This window comes from Cottoperca gobio, chromosome 6 (assembly GCF_900634415.1).
Source record: "Cottoperca gobio chromosome 6, fCotGob3.1, whole genome shotgun sequence".
Lineage (NCBI taxonomy): Eukaryota > Metazoa > Chordata > Actinopteri > Perciformes > Bovichtidae > Cottoperca > Cottoperca gobio.
Genome location: NC_041360.1, coordinates 846,342 through 863,884, shown reverse-complemented (window position 1 = coordinate 863,884; position 17,543 = coordinate 846,342). Strand labels below are relative to the sequence as shown.

The window sequence follows — 17,543 nt, the reverse complement described above, 5'->3', positions numbered from 1 at the left end:
TCTGTTATTCACTGTAAACAAGCAATAAACCAAAGATGATCTCTGTTAGATTAGTTCATTTTGATGTTAAGGTCATTCCCTCCAATCTGATGAAGTTTCCTGGTAAACTCAAACCTTTTATCTTTGGGTATATATACATAGACATTTGTTTCTTGGAGCAACATAGTATCCTGACCGTCTCCAGTTATGTAAACACTAAAACAAATGGCACACCCAAGATTCTTTCTCAGAGAGTTAATCAGTATGTAAATCTAAAGAGAGGACCATCTGTGTCCTGTCTTACAATGCCTCCCCCATTACGACAAGAAAAGGCAGTTGACCCTGGCTTGATAAGGGAACTTGTAAAGTTGTGCAAATGCATGAAAAGAGAAATAGCCAGATCATCACTTGTAACATTATTAGAACATTATTTAAACAGTAGACATTTAAATTGCTATTACAATACTTACTGGTTGCTTAATATACTAACGTTACTAACGGAATCTTCAGTTCCCTGAAGTCAACACGATAGCCTGCTGGAAGCAGAAAAAAAGATTGTATTTCACTGGTGGGACTTTTCCCCCGTAACATTATATTCCCCCCATGTATGACTTGATATTTACTTGTAACACTATTTACGTTACCGCCAGCAAACTACCTCCGCTAATTGAATCAATGCTTTACTAAATAACCACAGTGGTTATGTCAAAGCAAGGTACTAATATGCCTATGTGGGAATTACCTCCGCTAAGTTTGTTTCACTTGTGTTTCTGACCCGCCAGTAGCAGTGAAACTCACTTTAAGTTCCACGTGCATATCAGAGACACATTTCAAGTGTCACATTTGCATCTTATGAAGAAAGAAACAAAACATACATCACAAGCAGTGTGTTTCAGGGGCAAAGTGATTAGTGATTTAGGCCTGAATCTGAATACATATAAATGTAGTAATACACTGTTTGCGTCTGAAGTATAAATACACAGTAAGTAGTATACAATTTGGTTGCATATTTTGTAAGTGCTTTAGGATCTATTTGTACGTTATTTAGGGGTACAATCAGTTAGAATAGTAACATCCTTTTATATTTTTCATATCTGCACATCATAATAAAGCAAGCTGTTTTGGGTCCCCTTTATTTAGGGCCCTAGGCAGTTAGCTACCTTGCCTAACTGTAAAGACTGTTGTTTTTTTCCGTTAACCCAAGTTTTTACTAGCGTTTTACAACCGTGAGCCACAACTTTGGTGTGTTACGCAATTATTGCTCAGGACCCAAGGAAGTACAGTGTTGAGGGTGAAGTTGTTTGCATGAGCAGTTCTTGAGAAAGTTGCAGGCAGCAATGGCACTGGTCAAGCATTCAGCCCTTTTCAACAGGCATGGTTTGAACAGGCACTGCACTGGTGGAATATAAATCCTTTATTACTTTCCCTTTTTTATTTAGTTTCAAAATGTGCTGATGTGATAATTGCTGAACAAGTAGACAGAGACACCTTGGTTTTGATTTCATAAGAAACTACCTGCTGTGTTCTCACTTCAGTGTCTGTCTCTTCCAGGCGAAGTGGGAGTGTTAGTGGAAGCAGTTATTCTGGTTCTAGCTCCAGATCCAGATCCTCCTCCAACTCCCTCTCTCGCTCACGCTCCGGATCCAGAATATCCAGGTACTCGCCGTTAACACCGTCATTGTCATCAGAACTGCAGTTTGCCAAAAACTTGCCTTTTTAAAGAGATCTTGTTGACCATTTATTGCATTTTGGTAGGCATGTATTTCGATGCCTCCACGACGGCAGGTTGTCCGTCTGTCCGTATTTTCGACCGTCCCATTCTCGTGAACGATCTCTCAGGCCTGGAGGAAATATTTTCAAAATTTGGCACAAACTTGCATTCGGACTCTAGGATAATCTGATTACAATTTGGTGGTCAAGGTGAATCTCGTGAACGCGATATTTCAGAAATGCCTTGAGTTCATTTCTTCACATTTGGCTCAAATGTCCACTTGGACTCGAGGATGAACTGATTAGAATTTGGTGGTTAAAGGTCAAGGTAACTGTGACCTCACAAAACACAAGAATGAATGCGCTAATTATGACAATATCACATAAATGTCTAATAGGATAAAATTATGAAGTGATGACATCTGGACAGACATGGATGTAAACTGCAAAGCAGAGAGTTGCAGTTTTCTAATCTGCTCTGTTGCTCACATTTTTGACGCTACAACATAAAACACGATAGGGTAGGGTGTGGTGCTGGTCTAGTGGTCTAGTGGTTCAGCTTCCAAATACAACACCAGATGGTTGTGAGTTCAACACCAGGGCTGCCACCATTGTACCCCTGAGCAAGGTACTTAACCCTGAGTTGCTCCAGGGAGACTGTCCCTATAGTTAGTTCACGGTAAGTCGCTCTGGATAAGTGTCTGATAAATGACCTGTGATGTCTGTAATAATCTGATGATTATTTTGTTAGCAGGAAACGGGATGGAACATGTTTTTCAAAATTAAAACCCCAGAAAGTAATTATATCCTAACAGAAAGCTCATCATGAGCCTTGTTTTTCTAAATAAGTCACATCTCCCAACAATCGGAGGAGAACTCCTTGTTCGGTACAGATTATCTGTTAATGTGAGGGGTTTACAGATCCAGCCTTAAACCTCCCTAACTGTTTGGGGCCAGCCAGATTAGTTTCAATGGCTACGTCAGTACTTTTCGAGCGCGACCACAATAGTCAATTAGAGAGACTAGAAACGGAGCAGCTGACTGTGTTGCCAAGCAACGTTAAACATTCTAACGTTATCTAGCATACAGATGACATATAGTTGACAGATAAAATCTCACCTCCAGACAGTTCTCACTGAAGAACAGTCGACCCATGTTGACCACGTCTCCCCAAGCATGTTAGCATCCTTTCTCAGTTTAGCCTTCTACTTTTTGTTTTTTCTAACTTCAAGGCATTACTACAGCAAGTTGTTGTACCAAGTCAGTCTCAATTTTGTTTACATCTGCTTCCCCGTGAGATGACGTTTGGGGATGCGTTGTTCCTCTGGCACAATATTCTTAATAATATCCTGAATTGTATGATGCGCCATTATTTTTCAAATATTGCAATGTGTGCATGTTTGAGATTAGAGAGAATAAAATCTTTGAAGTTTGTGCATGAGGCATCGGTTAGGATTTTGAAACTCCTCTCATACAGCGTGTGGCCTATGCACCTCAATAATATCACTACTGTTATTATTACTTACTTTGTAATATTAGCATTGGGATGCAGACCAAGTTTGAAGCACACAGTCAAACTTTCTTGCAAGATTTTCGAGTACTTAAGTTTTGGTACAGAATTTCAGCTTTTATCTTGTGCATTTATCTTCAGTCATTGCAAGTCTTCAAGCTAAATATGGAAAATATAAAGGTATTTACAATTTATATTATAATGGGTTATTGTGATTACACAGCCTAATATTGATTCATTCTGTGTTCTTCTCTCTTGCTTTCATGTACTGTCTGTTGGGAAACCCTCCAGGAAATCCAGGTATGATAGTTATTATTCAGGGTGCGTGTATGTGCGTGTGCAGACTTGTAGGCGTGTTGTGTAGTGTACACACAACCGTGATGACAGTGCTCAGTCAGTAGTGCCTCGGTTATCTTCCTTGCGTGACTGAGAATCAGCAGCTCACGGTTGACCTGTTGTGTGTTGCCACAGATCGCTGAGTGTGAGCAGCGTGTCATCGGTGTCATCAGCGTCGTCCAGCAGCAGCTCGGTGCGTAGCGCAGACTCGGATGACATGTATGCTGACCTGGCCAGTCCTGTGTCTTCTGCCAGCTCCCACTCGCCCACACCAAATCATCCTCGCAAGGAGCGAGGTCCTGCGCGGGACCGGCCTCCACATGGCAGAGACAAAAACAGGGGTTAGTGTTGGCAACAAAGTCCCCATGCCAGAATGCATAGGCAGGCTGTTACACAACAGCATAACATACAAATAATAAATTCTTAAATGGACCAGTATTCAAATAATTCCCAAGCCTAAAGTGATGGCTACTACAAACTAATAAAGGAAAACAGTATTTATGTTAGCAAAGAGGAACTTAACTATGTTGCAGAGACATTAAAAGAGATTAATGTGAGTTTTACAATTATTCTTCAAAATTAATGTTTTGTGTTTCATCAGCATTAATAACATCAGTACCACAGTTGTGTGTTTGAGACAGATAATTTCTATCCTTCTACATATTTATACATTTATGTATTTAAAGCAAACAAAAAAAGTGTAATATGGTAGGTAGAAAATTAGTAACGTTTTTTTAATCATTAAAAGAAATTCTCTAAATGGGAGATATAGAACTGAAAATTAGCATTGCAGGGTTCATCAGGTCTCATGGTTTCCTGTCCTCATCACAGAGAGACCATCAAAGAAAGATGAACCCTTCAAGGAGGACCGCAGGAAGATCGACCCATCTGGTGCCCTACCCAGAGGAGGCAACCCCATGCCCAGATCAGGACCTGGTAGCAGGGGAGGCCACCCTGTACATCCCCCACCTGGCTCCATGGGCCCTCCAGGAAGCTACGGAGGCTCAGGTTCCCACAAAGACATCAAACTCACCCTCCTCAATAAGGTTTCTATTGCTCCTTGTTCGATTTTTAAACAATCTTTTTCTTTCTTAATCTACTCCAGGAAGTCACTGCTCCCAGCAACGTGTAGTAATGGTCTAGCACAACTTGGAATTAAAATTGTAATTGTCTGCATATTTTTCAACTCGAATGTGGAATAAATCTGTTGGACTACTCGCTTCTTGGATTAGATTAAATTTCCCTCTTTATTTTCATTGCATGACTCCATATGTCCTGTCATTTTCCAGCAGCAGGGAGATAAGGGCAACAGAAAGAGGTACCTGCCTTCAGACAAAGACAGGCCAGGTTCCCCCCTCAGCAAGAGAATGGCCATGTCTCCAGACAGAGGTGAGAAACCTCCTGACTAATAGCAACCACACCTGTTCACACTCGCACATCTTTTACAGTTTCAAACAAATCCATCCCAGACCTAGACCAAAATATGGAAACGATCAGCTTTTTATTAAGAATCAGGTATTTGCCTTTGTCCATCTCTGATATGATGGATATGATGCAGTTTGTCTGATACTCTTCAGCGTACATTATCTGTGTGAACTCATTCGCCTGAATTAATTGTGACGTGACATTTTGGTTCGAAGTACAGACAGGTTTATAATTATTTATAAACATTGACATTTTGGCAACATTTATATAATATGTTGTAATCTCTGTTCTGATTTTTGTGTGCTGTTTGATGCTATATGAATTCACAAATTTGTGGTACATTATTATTTGATGAATCACTGAGATAGTTGACAGGAAAAAACATGGCATGGTTTAATAGTTGCTAAATCATTTTGCCATTTTATTAATTAAATATGCCAATCATTAGCTGGTTTCAGTTCCTTACATTTGAGGGCTTGGTATTCTGTTGACTTTATGTCTAAATTTAGAGATTTCTTATCTAAAGTCAAGCTGTGGAAAAGCTTTAGTCGATTTTGTTTGCTTAAAGTAATGAATGTCTTTGGTTGAATCAAATGATTGTGTAATTTAAAAGCGTCCCTCTTAGTGTTATCATGCAGAATTGAAACTGTGCAGAGTGGCCCTCTGGCAGTGAGGACACACTTTTTGTGGCCCTCCCTATCCTCAAAGTTGCCCATCCCTGATTTAGCTCATCAGGTGTTTACCATTCTGTACTGCCACCAATGTAGTTCATCTTGATTTTTGACATATTCGAGATAGCACTAGTTAATTTTAGTTAACCAGTACGGCCGAAACGAACGGTTACAAATTAATCAATTAATTGTTAAGTCTACTAAAGCTCAGCAAATACTTTTCAAAGCTGAAATAGTGAAACATCTTGTTCTGTCCAAACAACAATCCAAAACCTGGAGATATTTGATATACTACATCGAAAGACAGAAAATATTTCCATAGGAGTAGTTGGAACCAGTGTATTTTTGCTTTTCTAAAAATCAATCAATATTGCTGATACATTTTCATTCAATCAAAAAATTGACTAATTGTTCAAGCTGTACTTGCCAGTACACTATTTCCCAATGTACAGTATATTAAGTGGCGCACCACACAATCCTACATTCCTAATTTACCTCGTCCAATGTGGAATTTGAGACACTTCATGAAAAGTTTAACAACTGTTAAAAGACATTTTACAGCTGTTACACTTTAACAGCTGTGTAGTTTCCAGAACAACAGTAATGTTTTTTAATTTACAGCCTAAGTAACTCTGTTTTTCAGGCCGTGATAAGAGGTTTCCTGGTCGACCCCCACTCTCCCCTCGGATGGAACGACCCAGAGGTCAAGGACCCCGACCAATGCCCCCCCAGGCAGACAGGTTGGTGCAACATTTAGCAGGTCATTGCTGTAGGACTGTGATTAGTCTTTAACACTTAATCACAAGCACACCTCATTCTCCTTAATGAAGTACTGATTAGGTGATCATTTGAACCAAATCATGTATATATATATATATATATATATATATATATATATATATATATATATTTCATGAGATTTGTTGACGATAAGAATATCACCAGACTTTTGGACCCACATTTGATGTTAATGACAGCTTGTTTGTTTTGTTGCTGTGTTTATAATTGGTTATTTTCTCTTTTAGTTCTATCATCACACTAACTGCTTGTATAAACTGACATGATTCAAAATTTCTGCCTTCTGCTTCTCTTCTACAGAAAACGTCCTCTGTCACCACCCCCCAAGTCATCTGGAAAAGGCCCAGCTGCACCATCGGGCAAGCTAGCCGCCCCGGGCTCCACCTCAGCCGCTGGCTCAGGCTCCAGCTCAGGCTCCAGCAAACCCAGCAACACACTGTCCCGCCGCGAGGAGCTGCTGAAACAGCTGAAGGCTGTGGAGGACGCCATCGCCCGTAAACGAGCAAAGATCCCCGCTAAATAAAACAGAAGCCCCCTGTTCGCCTGTTCGCCTGCCTGCCAGTCTGCCTGCCTGCCTGCCTGCCTGCCTGGCCTTGTGAGCCGGGGCAACAGTGAGGGCCATGCGATTGAGCGTTGTTCCCCTGCCTTCAAAGGACATGTAAAAATGTTGTATGGTTCATGTATAAAAGCTATGGCGAAAGTGAAGAGGAAGTGGCCGAGGGGAAAATTATCTTCTGCTTTTCTGCACCCAGAGAGGTTTGGCTCTGCTCAATTCTAGAGTGTAGTTCACTCCCATAGGCCCGACTGTAGCTCCCCTTTAAAGTCTTTGAATGTCTTGGCTGCTCATCAACCAACAACGGGAGTGGGCATTTGGTGAGAAAGGGACATTTCAGGACTGGAGTGTACTCTGTGTAGACTTTACAGTACAGAAACAGAAGGGTAGTGAGTGGCACTTGCTCCTTCAGGCAAAAGGAAGCATTTTCCTCATCTGGTGTGATGAATAACAGATTTATACACATTGAATCTACTACTTCTGTCTGTTTTTCTCTGCCCCCTTTTGTCTTCTTGTTCTCGCACATCTTTTCTTAGGTTTCCTCTGTGTGGAGTGGTGTAACTGTTGGGTCAGCTCTGCAGGGTACTGACAACGCTTCTTTGTATAAATATAAAAAAAAATGAACATCCGTCTTTGGCCCTTGTAAGCAATCACGAGCCCAATCTTTGTTCAGAGGGGACCTGTGTTTAACCAATGACTCGTCTGCGTTCTGTGTTTTAGGGCAGTGTTTACTGTCACACCTTGTACAATAGTAGCAAGTCATCAAATTATTTCAAGTGTATGATTATAGACAACAGTGATGTGAAGTATTGCTTCTTTTTTTCTTTTTTTAATCTAAATCATTTTTTGTTTTCTTCTTAGCTCTTAAGTGATAAACCAATGTTTTATTTGTGTCACATTTTTAGTTGGAGTGAGAGTTGGATTGGGGACATTTAGAGACGAGATGTGTCTTGATTTTGTGACAAAAGACTTCTAAATAAACTATTTTGATAAAGAGCTCAGTTGTCTGTTTTTTCTCTGCTGTTTTATATTCGGATGCCCTGTCATGCATGCCGATAAAGCACTGTTTAGCATAAAGAATGTGGATTATACAGTATATACAAAAAATAATTTCTTGAAGGTCTTTTATTTTGTGTTCAGTTCCACCCCTTCATTCACAGCATTTCATTATAATGTTGTGAATTGTCACTTTTAACACTTTTCTATATTATTAGCCACCATGTAATTTCCTTTAAATTCAACAAGGCCACATCAAGCTCAAATTTGATCTTGTCCTTTTTAGCCATTCCTAGCAGCATGACTGGAGAAGGCAGTGTTCGTCTGCTGGTTGCTCGGTCAGTCCGTCTCTAGCTGTTTCTCACCACTTGTCGAGACTGAAATATCTCACCTTGTTTTTTAGGGATTATCATGAAATTGTGTCATGCTACCAGCAGATCAAAGTTTTCACTAATCCTGTGAAGTATCTCAACGTCTACTCGATTGATTGAACAAAAGTTGGTGCAGACTTTCATGGTCCCGGAGGATGATCCCCTGTGCTTTCCTCTTGTGCCACCATGAGCTTCACTTAATCGTTTTCAGTGACACGTTTTCACTGCCTTTTGGGTGTATTGTCATGAATTTGATACAAACATTCATGTTCCCCTCAGGATTAATTATAATAACATTAGAAAGCCCCGATTCTCCATCTAGAGCTATGTCAACATTTCAGTTTGTCCAATAATCCTTTTGTAACCTGACAAATATGTAAACTTTTTAGTCATGCACCTTAAACACTGCGTTGGAAGTAGACTGTAACCATTGGCAACCCTAGCACCTGCTTTAGATATGTTTGTGATTGGTTTCATTAGCGTTGTACATACATTTTTGCATAGAATGAATTGTCCTGTTCATACATTCACCAAATAATCCTCCATTTGCAGCAATTGCTGCTTTGGCACTCTACCTGTCATTTATTGAAGATTTAGAGGAAGTTCGACCCACATTTGTAGATCTTCCGAGGTGTGACTGGCTTGTAGAGCACTCTGAACTTAGAGTGAAGCTCTTCACATGAGAACTAAATAAGGTTCAAATTGTCCATGTCATACGGTACACGTTTCATCTAATACATTTTGCATTACATAGGAATATGCTTTAATTGTTTTTCAGAATCCTCTCATTTGCTATACGTTTCACGTATGTTCTCCATCTTGATTTCAAACACTGCACCGCATTCAATCCAGAACACTCTTTTCCCGTCATCCACAGTCCATTGTCTTTAACCTTTTTTTTTTTGCCAGTTTCAGAAGTTTCTTTTTAGCCATGCCAGCTGCATGGTTCTAGGGTTGGCAATGTCAATGGGTCCATTAGTTAGGTCTGGACTGAAATATATCAACAGCTATTGGATGTATTGCCATGACATTTTATACAGATATTTATGGTCCATAGTGGATGAGTACAAATGTCGAGGGGATCCTTTTCCTTTAGTGCCACCATAAGGGGTTTAAAAAATAAAAGTAAACACTTTACAACTATTGGTTGGAGTTTTGTCAAAGGATGAATTGTCATCATTTTGATCCTTTGACCAATCATCTGTAAAAGTAATAACATTTAGCCTCAACTAAAGCCTGCTTTTCAATTTAGTTTGGAGTGAGAAAGTCAAATTACTTGAGATTTGACATGGTCATCCTGAACTCAAGAGGATTTTCCCTTTAATCTTCAAACAAAAATAAACAGGCACAGCAAATTAACTTCAACTTTGACAAGGTAATAGGATAATACCAGGACTGACGGTTTTATAAAATTAGGACTTCTTTGCTGACGGTTTAATTTGATATATAAAATGTGAGAAATTATAGATGAAATGCAAAATTCAAGTGGCTGCTCACTGAACCACATTGTTTTACTGTGCTGATGTTTCATTGTGCTGCTCAGTCTTGTCTGTCCGTGCCCCGTCATAGCCCTGGATGGATTACTGAATGGCACATACCAGGCACAGGCCCAGGGCCCAAAGTGTGTTGAGTTTGTAGGACTTCACCTACAAAATGTCACTCAAAGAGATATAAACCAACCAAGGGACAAAAACAACTACGAAGAGATGCAAAACAGCTGCAAAAACTACTCGTATGTAGGAGGTGGTGGGGCCTTTTGCACATCTGTTCCCAGAGGCACATTTTGTCATAATCTGCTCATCCTTATAGCGTGTGCAAAGTGTTGATTGCGTGAGTCCCACATTTAATGCGTGAGAGTTTGCCATCCTGTAACCTGTTTGCCATCCTGTAATGAGTCTTGCACTTTGACATTCTACAAGGACAGCATTCTGGAGTCTTTCCACTGTTGCAGAAGGGAAAAAGTGATTGCTGCTTAAAATAGGGCACTGTGGTTAAATGTGAATAAATTTGTCATTTCCAGTAGTTATAGCCATTTGCAACATTAGTAATGTCTTAGTTGGCCTATATATAAAAATTAATTTACTGCCATTTTTGTGAATATAAGTATTGATTTCTATAAAAAAAAAAGAACATTTCTTGTTGATTTCCAACTTTGGAACACCAGTGTGTGTCTAGTCATTTTTGTTGAAATGTAGCCAAGTCCACCTCCACCAGAACTCTCCTTATTGCAGGGGGAAGGTGGTTGAACGGTCAATGTCCAGTCTTTCATCAGGCGTGGAGGAAAAAATTACTATGTAAGCGAGGTATGCTGCTGCTGTATTGCATACATGCTGTCGGAGCTGGCGGATGAAGGGGTTTGGGGTTTCACTACTGTAGCCACTGCCCCCGCGACCATACCCCGGATAAGCGGTAGACGATGGATAGATGGAAAATAAAGTAATACATTTAAAACATTATATTATGCTAAATTATACATACACATGACATTTTACTATAAATAATAGAGTAAACTGAAGGAAATGCAACCCTGTTACTGAATGTCAACCCTGTTACTCTAACTATAGTAATAGGATTGCAAATCAATGCTCATTTGAGCTTTTACCACAGGAATTAATGCTAGCTGCCCAATGTAATGCTACTGTCAAGGAATGGACACACATATATTTAACTAAAGAAAGATATATTTTAAATTAATTTGTTTTAGTCTCATAATGTGAGTAACAGGGTTGCGTTTGTGTGAGTGCCACACTCCATCAAGAGTGAAAAGATTGGAAATATATTAAAAATAAAAGAGAGGACTTACCTTTGGTCTACCCATGGTAGTAGCACATGACTTGCTGATGTCATTTCCTCTGTGTCATGTGACTAACAGTTTTTTCACTTCCTCTGCCAAGCTAAAAAGGTTTCGGTAACAGGGTTGGGCACATGTTGTGGGACACACTTTCAGTGTAAAATTACTGTTATTTAAAATATGTTTATGATTTAACAAATTGATTTTACCAATATAAGAGACATATATCAATAGAATAATACCAAAAAAAGTCAATAAAAACCCTATTTTAAATGTTATATTTGACATACAAGTTGGTCACCAAGAAGCTGGGACAAGAGAAAAATGCTATTTTATAGCATTTTAAGGGTAATATAAGTAAAAGTCCTTTAATCAGTATCACTTTAGGGAAAGCACAGGAGTGTTAATGGTGTAGTGCTGTGTCCCAACCTAGAAGTCAGACCACTCCAAAGGGTCACCTCCTCTCTGGACTCTCTCTGTCCTCTCACCTTACAGCAGGTTTGCCAGTCCCCTCCAGCTCCGTGGTTGGATGACTCTGTGCGTGCTGACAGAACCATCCAACGAGGAGCTGAAAGGGTATGGTTGAAATCTGCCTTTCAAACTCCTCTCTCCTCTTTCTCCTCCTCTATTTCTGCAGCAAAAAGCACTTTCTTACAGTTTAAAATTCACTCCTCTTTCTCCAACCCCCAAAAAACTCTTCTCTATCTTCTCCACCCTCCTCGATCCTCCCAGACCCCACCTCATTCTTCCCTCCTACCGTCCCACTTTGTCACTACTTTGTAAAAAAGATAGATATCATACGCTCTTCAGTCTCCAACTTAACAACTGACATCACCTGTTCATCTTCCACATCACTTCCCCCCACTCTTTCTTTCTCCCCCTCTCTGCCCTCTGGACCCTATCCCCTCTCACCTTCTCCAGTCTATTGCTCCTGACCTTCTTCCTTTTCTCACCCATCTCATCAACACTTCCTTAACAACTGCTTGCTTTCATAACAATCTTAAAGAGTCTACGAAATGATATTTCGTCAGTGTTATTGGCCTTGGTATATGATAGAGGTTGCATATCTATTGTGAAATGTGCCATATATATATTTCTAATATTGATGTATTCTTAATAAATCACGATCATAACAGCATAAAAATGACTTCCGCTAACAACAATGGGTCGCTGCGCCGGGAACATCCACTTCGGCAATGTTCGGGCGATGACGTCGCAACTAGAACACAGCCGCCAGTGTTTGTCTGCGTTGAAGCGTCCAGCAAAGACTGCTGTCACTTATTACCAGAAAGAATGGACAACAATCGATCGCCAAGGATAATTGTGAAGCGATGTGTTGTATGGGGATGTGGGGCAGTCTCCAAATCTAGCTTTCTGTGGCCAAAAGATGATAAAATGTCGCGTTTATGGACAAGACAAGTGCGTCGATGAAACCGACGATTTGTGGGCAGCACTTTGAGAGATCGTGTTTCGAACAATCAACTATCCTCGCCAAGGAAATGAGATTCAAAAAGAATTTAAAAACGAACGCAGATGCTGTGCCTACAATACTGCCGAGACCCCAGCCAGCACAAGCCAGCACGCCGATTCAAACACGTCCGCCGGTGCAGAGTCCTCCACCAAAGAGACGACTGAAATGCATTCACCAAAAGGGAAAGAGCAAAGGTAAGCCGTGCTACTTGTTTACTGTATTTATTGTTTCAAGCATAAAGCCATAATCGGTCTAGGCCTACTGTATGTAACGAGTTTACACCAGTTCCTAGCCGATATGTGTGTTATTGTTTGAAGTATTAATAACTTTAGCTAATTACACTTCATTAGCTTAATTAAGTATAGATTCAATGTTTATAACAGGCTTCCCCATTTTATTCTGTAGTTTCAGCAAAAGCGTGAGTCTATTTAACTTTTAACTATCACCCTATTATTACAGAGGTATTGAAACATTGGTGAATGAAGCCACTGACAGAACTGAGGATACCTGTATGATCAGCGACCATCTATTGGACATCCACACTGGGGAGGAAGCTGTGTGTACACCAGTAAGTATACAGACTGTACGTCATCTGTACATTACAGTTGTAGTACCAGTAGACCTGCACATGAAAGTGTTAAAAATACAATCACCACATGCATGTACATAATTCATATATTTGTTTAATTTGATATCATTGCTCTCTCAATCAATTCAACCACATCTTTTATTATGAATGTTATTAGATATTTTCTTTACGTAGACATGTATAAATGTGCAATACAATTTCAAACTGGTTTGAAAGATTTATTAGTAAAGTTGTGTTTTGTACATTTCAGACATGTCAGAATGAAATTGCTTTGCAGACTGATCCCCCTCCACGGATACACCACAAGTCCATGCAGGCGCAACCATGCATCAGGTCCGCTGGACTGCAAGTTCCAATCCATGTCGGTTGTTCCAAAGGTCAGCATCATATATACATACATACATACATACATATATATTATATATAATTCTTGATTATAAAACATATTTTTTGCAGAGTATGTTACTGAACTCTTGACCGAGACTCTTCGCTTGTGCCAAGACAATGTTGATGAGGAACGTTTCGAAGTCCGCAGCTCATAAGCCTGTTATGGTTGTACGGAGGTTAGATCTACCTAGTAGCAACTTTTTACCCGTTTCACGTAATTCTCGTAAAGTTACAACATCGTAACTTCCATGAACATCTGGTAAGTGTTCTGGCTACTATAGGCAGCCGTGAGACGGTCAGTATACAGACTATACTTTGACATCAGACACAACGAAAGAACCTCAACCACAGAAACTTCAAGAAAGAATCAAGTTATCAAGCTTTACAGACGTCGATGTGTCCAGGTAGAGAAATAATTGAATATTTAGCGATCGAGCAATTTGCGGACAACTAGTCGGGTTTCATAACAATTCAAGGAAACCAAGCTATCGATAGATAGAGGATTGCTTGTGATCTATTTACGATCGAGGATAATGTTACGTTTTATTATGATGTATTTACTATTTATTGGGAAGTTCTATGAATTATAGTTAAATGTATATACCTGTCTGTGTTCTGTTGCCGTACAGGATCTCCGCCAAATCCAGGATCACCGTCACCATCATCCACATGTTCGCTCCCGTCCATACCTGTCAACCCTCCTGTTTTTCCCGGGATTATCCCGTATTTTTACTTCCATCCCGTTTTTCTCACGTTTAAATATTTTCCCGTAATTATCCCGTATTTTTAACCTTTCAAAAAAAAGTGTAAAGTGTTCTCTGGTAGAGCAGGTGGCAGTATTATGTTTAACTTTAGCTGAAAAACGTTATCTGCCGGTAAACACACAGAAGAAGAAAACAGGAACAATAACACAGAAGAAGACGAAAACATATGGATGAGAGTCACAGTGAACGGGAGATAGATGGAGACGCAGTTGTACCTGCCAAACAAGTTAAAACTTTATGTAAGTACCAAATGGGAGGAGACCTTCCCTTATTTATTAAAAGCAGAGTCAGGCAAACTCGTGTCAATGACTTCATGTGTGACAGGAACTGTTTCGGAGGCAAACCAAGTGACCAAAGCTGAGGGAAAGATGTCAATGCTTTTTGCTAAAAATAATGTAGCCTTCTGAATGTATATACCCGTCCCTTATGTGTTTACATTTACATTGGTGGCTGAGAGCTGTTAAAATATGGGCAGGAGTCCGGCAAAGAATTTCTCTTATTTTGAAATTCCAATGTTGACAGGTATGCTCTGTATGCAACTGAGGAGGGATCCCTCTCCCAGTACGGACAGACGTGCAATAGATGTCGTGTGTACAGAATAAACAACATAGTAAAAATACAACATCCATGTGACAGAACTGATGGTGTAGGTCAAATGTTTTAAATAAGGATGAATCGAGGATAATGTAATAAAAAAGGCTTCCCGGTGTCTCCAAAAAGATATATTAATGTCGGCGTCAGGCAGGACCAGGGCAGCAGGCACAGCCGGGAGTCATGATCCAGATATTCATTTTTTCAGTGGCAACCTTTTTGTACGTCGCTTTGGACAAAAGCGTCAGCTAAATAAACTTTAATGTAGTGTCATGGAGAAGAAGTACAGCTGCCTGACTCGGGCAGACTCAGGGCTTGTCTACATTACATCCATGATCCTTGCACGTCCGACTCGCCGCCGGATCATCAAACCTTCTGTTGCTGCCATTACACAGGTTAGGTTTTTTTATTAACTGATGGTTTTCATGATTGATGAATTTAGATTGTATGGACCCAATAGTAGAGGTGAAATACTGCCCTCTATTTCTTTGGAGCAGGGGGTCAGGAACTACACATTGCACCTTTAAAGTGAATATTTAAAAGAAATCAACAGGGATTTGGACAATTAGTATAATTGATATGTTATATGTATATATATATATATATATAGATATACATTTATTTTTAAAATTGCATTTATGAGCTCATTTTGGTGGAAAAAGGGTATTAGTTTGAAGCAAAAAAAATGTATTATACTTAAAATGTAAAACATTCACCCTCACATATATTTTTCTATGTTGTGTGATTTATATTGATATGAAAAAAATACATAAATACCATAATCTCCAGAATATGTTTATATTAAAAGACATAAAATCAACCCATTCTCTGCTCATATTACTAGCTTATTTGCTAACTACAACTACAAAATAATAATGACTAGTGGAGAATAAACCATCATTTAATCAAAGAATTATGTCAAAATGGTGACATAATTGAAAAATGTGTGAACAGGGGGAAATCTAACAACACAACTTCAATATACAGACTGGAAGGAACTTTTCTTGATGTGATCCTTCATTGTGCTTTATGAAGTCACAAGTCTTAACTCAGTTTCAGGTTCATTTCAGCCACTCAGTAAACACATAACTTTCATGTAGAGTGGAGCAAACAGATCTATCAGTGCTCTTTCACTCCTCTGATTAGTAACATGTCATTGGCTTAACTGTCATTGGCTGCCAGCAGTTTCCCAGAAGTCCCTGTTCTGCATACAAACACAAAGACTTTGGTGTTCATGTCTGCAGAGGCTTTACGTGTTCAATACATTCCAAGGGGACTGACCTGTGGAAAGTTAACTGTGAATGCCCCTAACACGCTCATGTTGATAAGAGGACATCCCCTTCTCACACACACACACACACACACACACACACACACACAGACACACACACACACACACACACACACACACGTAGGAGCGTGTCCACTGTTACGCTTTGTAGATGTATCAATTAAGCTTTAGTTTAATTTGCACTACAGAGGATTTATTATTATTATTCTTCCCCGTGTGTCTGCACAGGTGTGTATAAACCTTGCATTTGTATGCACCAGACATGGTATTTCATATATAACATTCATAATTTGTTAGGTGACGATGTACGCTGACGGAGGGTGAATACAACTCAAATTTCTAAAGCAAACATTACTGACATTACTGATTCTGATTCTCCGGCATATTAACTAAACTAGAGAGGCAGAATGCATATCTTCGACAAGGCCGTTTCCATCAGTGAAAAGTATCCACCCTGTGATTAGGATTTGCTTCTCATTTAATGGCTTATTCCATTGCCCATTCTACATCATTCAACCAATTTTCATGAAAATGGTGCCAGTAGTGTTTCCGTAATCCTGATGACAAACAGACAAACAAACCAGACTGAAAACATAACCTCCTTGCCAGAGGTAAATATGGCTCCAGACAGAAGTCAGGGCAAAGGAGGAAAGAACAGTAAAAGAATCTCCAAAGGCGAGAAAAAAATGAGAGAATAGGAGAGGGAGAAGGTAAAAGATTTGTCGTCAAGAGAAAACGGCAACATCAGTCTCTTCAGCAGATGCTCAAAAATGACATTAATTATTGTTCAAATGAAAATGCCCTTTAGAGACCGTAGGATTTCTGACTCTTGTCCATCGAAGGCAAAGGAGGTAGTATTGTGACGTTGTTATAGAGCCACAAAGTACACAGGAGGAAGTTGAGAAGATTACATATCTCTCTAAAATGTTTCACTTTAGTTTCCTGTTTTCCTACCATGACCACAATCATTGTCCAACCTTAACCAAGCAGTTATTTGAATAGAATCGGAGGGATGAAACCCTCTTTTTAATGGTCACACATACAGAGCACATAGCACACACAGTGAAATTTGTTCTCTGCTTTTAACCCATCCTAGTACCAGGAGTCTAGTACTAGGAGCAGTGGGCAGCTTATGTCCAGAATGTCCAGTACCTTGCTCAAGGGCACCACAGCAGGGCAGGAGGTGAACTGGGACCTCTCCAAGTAGCAGTCACTCTCCATTTTTTTAGGTCAGGTCAGTGACTTGAACCAGCAACCCTACGGGTCACAGTCCAAGCCCCTACTGACTGAGCCACTGCCTGACAACCATT

The 17,543-nt window shown here is 39.8% G+C and overlaps 1 protein-coding gene across 10 annotated transcripts in view; it reads left to right on the top strand.

Annotated features, from left to right (window-relative positions):
- Nucleotides 1-7,979, top strand: part of zc3h18 (zinc finger CCCH-type containing 18) — a 45,775-nt gene extending 37,796 nt beyond the window's left edge. For 6 of the 10 annotated variants that reach the window (XM_029432980.1, XM_029432988.1, XM_029432982.1 and 3 more), the window contains 7 exons: nucleotides 1,531-1,635; nucleotides 3,491-3,499; nucleotides 3,671-3,876; nucleotides 4,367-4,581; nucleotides 4,825-4,924; nucleotides 6,275-6,371; nucleotides 6,730-7,979. In XM_029432980.1, the coding sequence (XP_029288840.1) occupies nucleotides 1,531-1,635; nucleotides 3,491-3,499; nucleotides 3,671-3,876; nucleotides 4,367-4,581; nucleotides 4,825-4,924; nucleotides 6,275-6,371; nucleotides 6,730-6,952 (955 nt within the window). In that variant the 3' untranslated portion in view covers nucleotides 6,953-7,979. The remainder of the gene's footprint in view (nucleotides 1-1,530; nucleotides 1,636-3,490; nucleotides 3,500-3,670; nucleotides 3,877-4,366; nucleotides 4,582-4,824; nucleotides 4,925-6,274; nucleotides 6,372-6,729) is intronic. The other 4 variants (XM_029432981.1, XM_029432986.1, XM_029432983.1 and 1 more) reach the window with 4 other exon arrangements.
- Nucleotides 7,980-17,543: the final 9,564 nt, after the last annotated feature.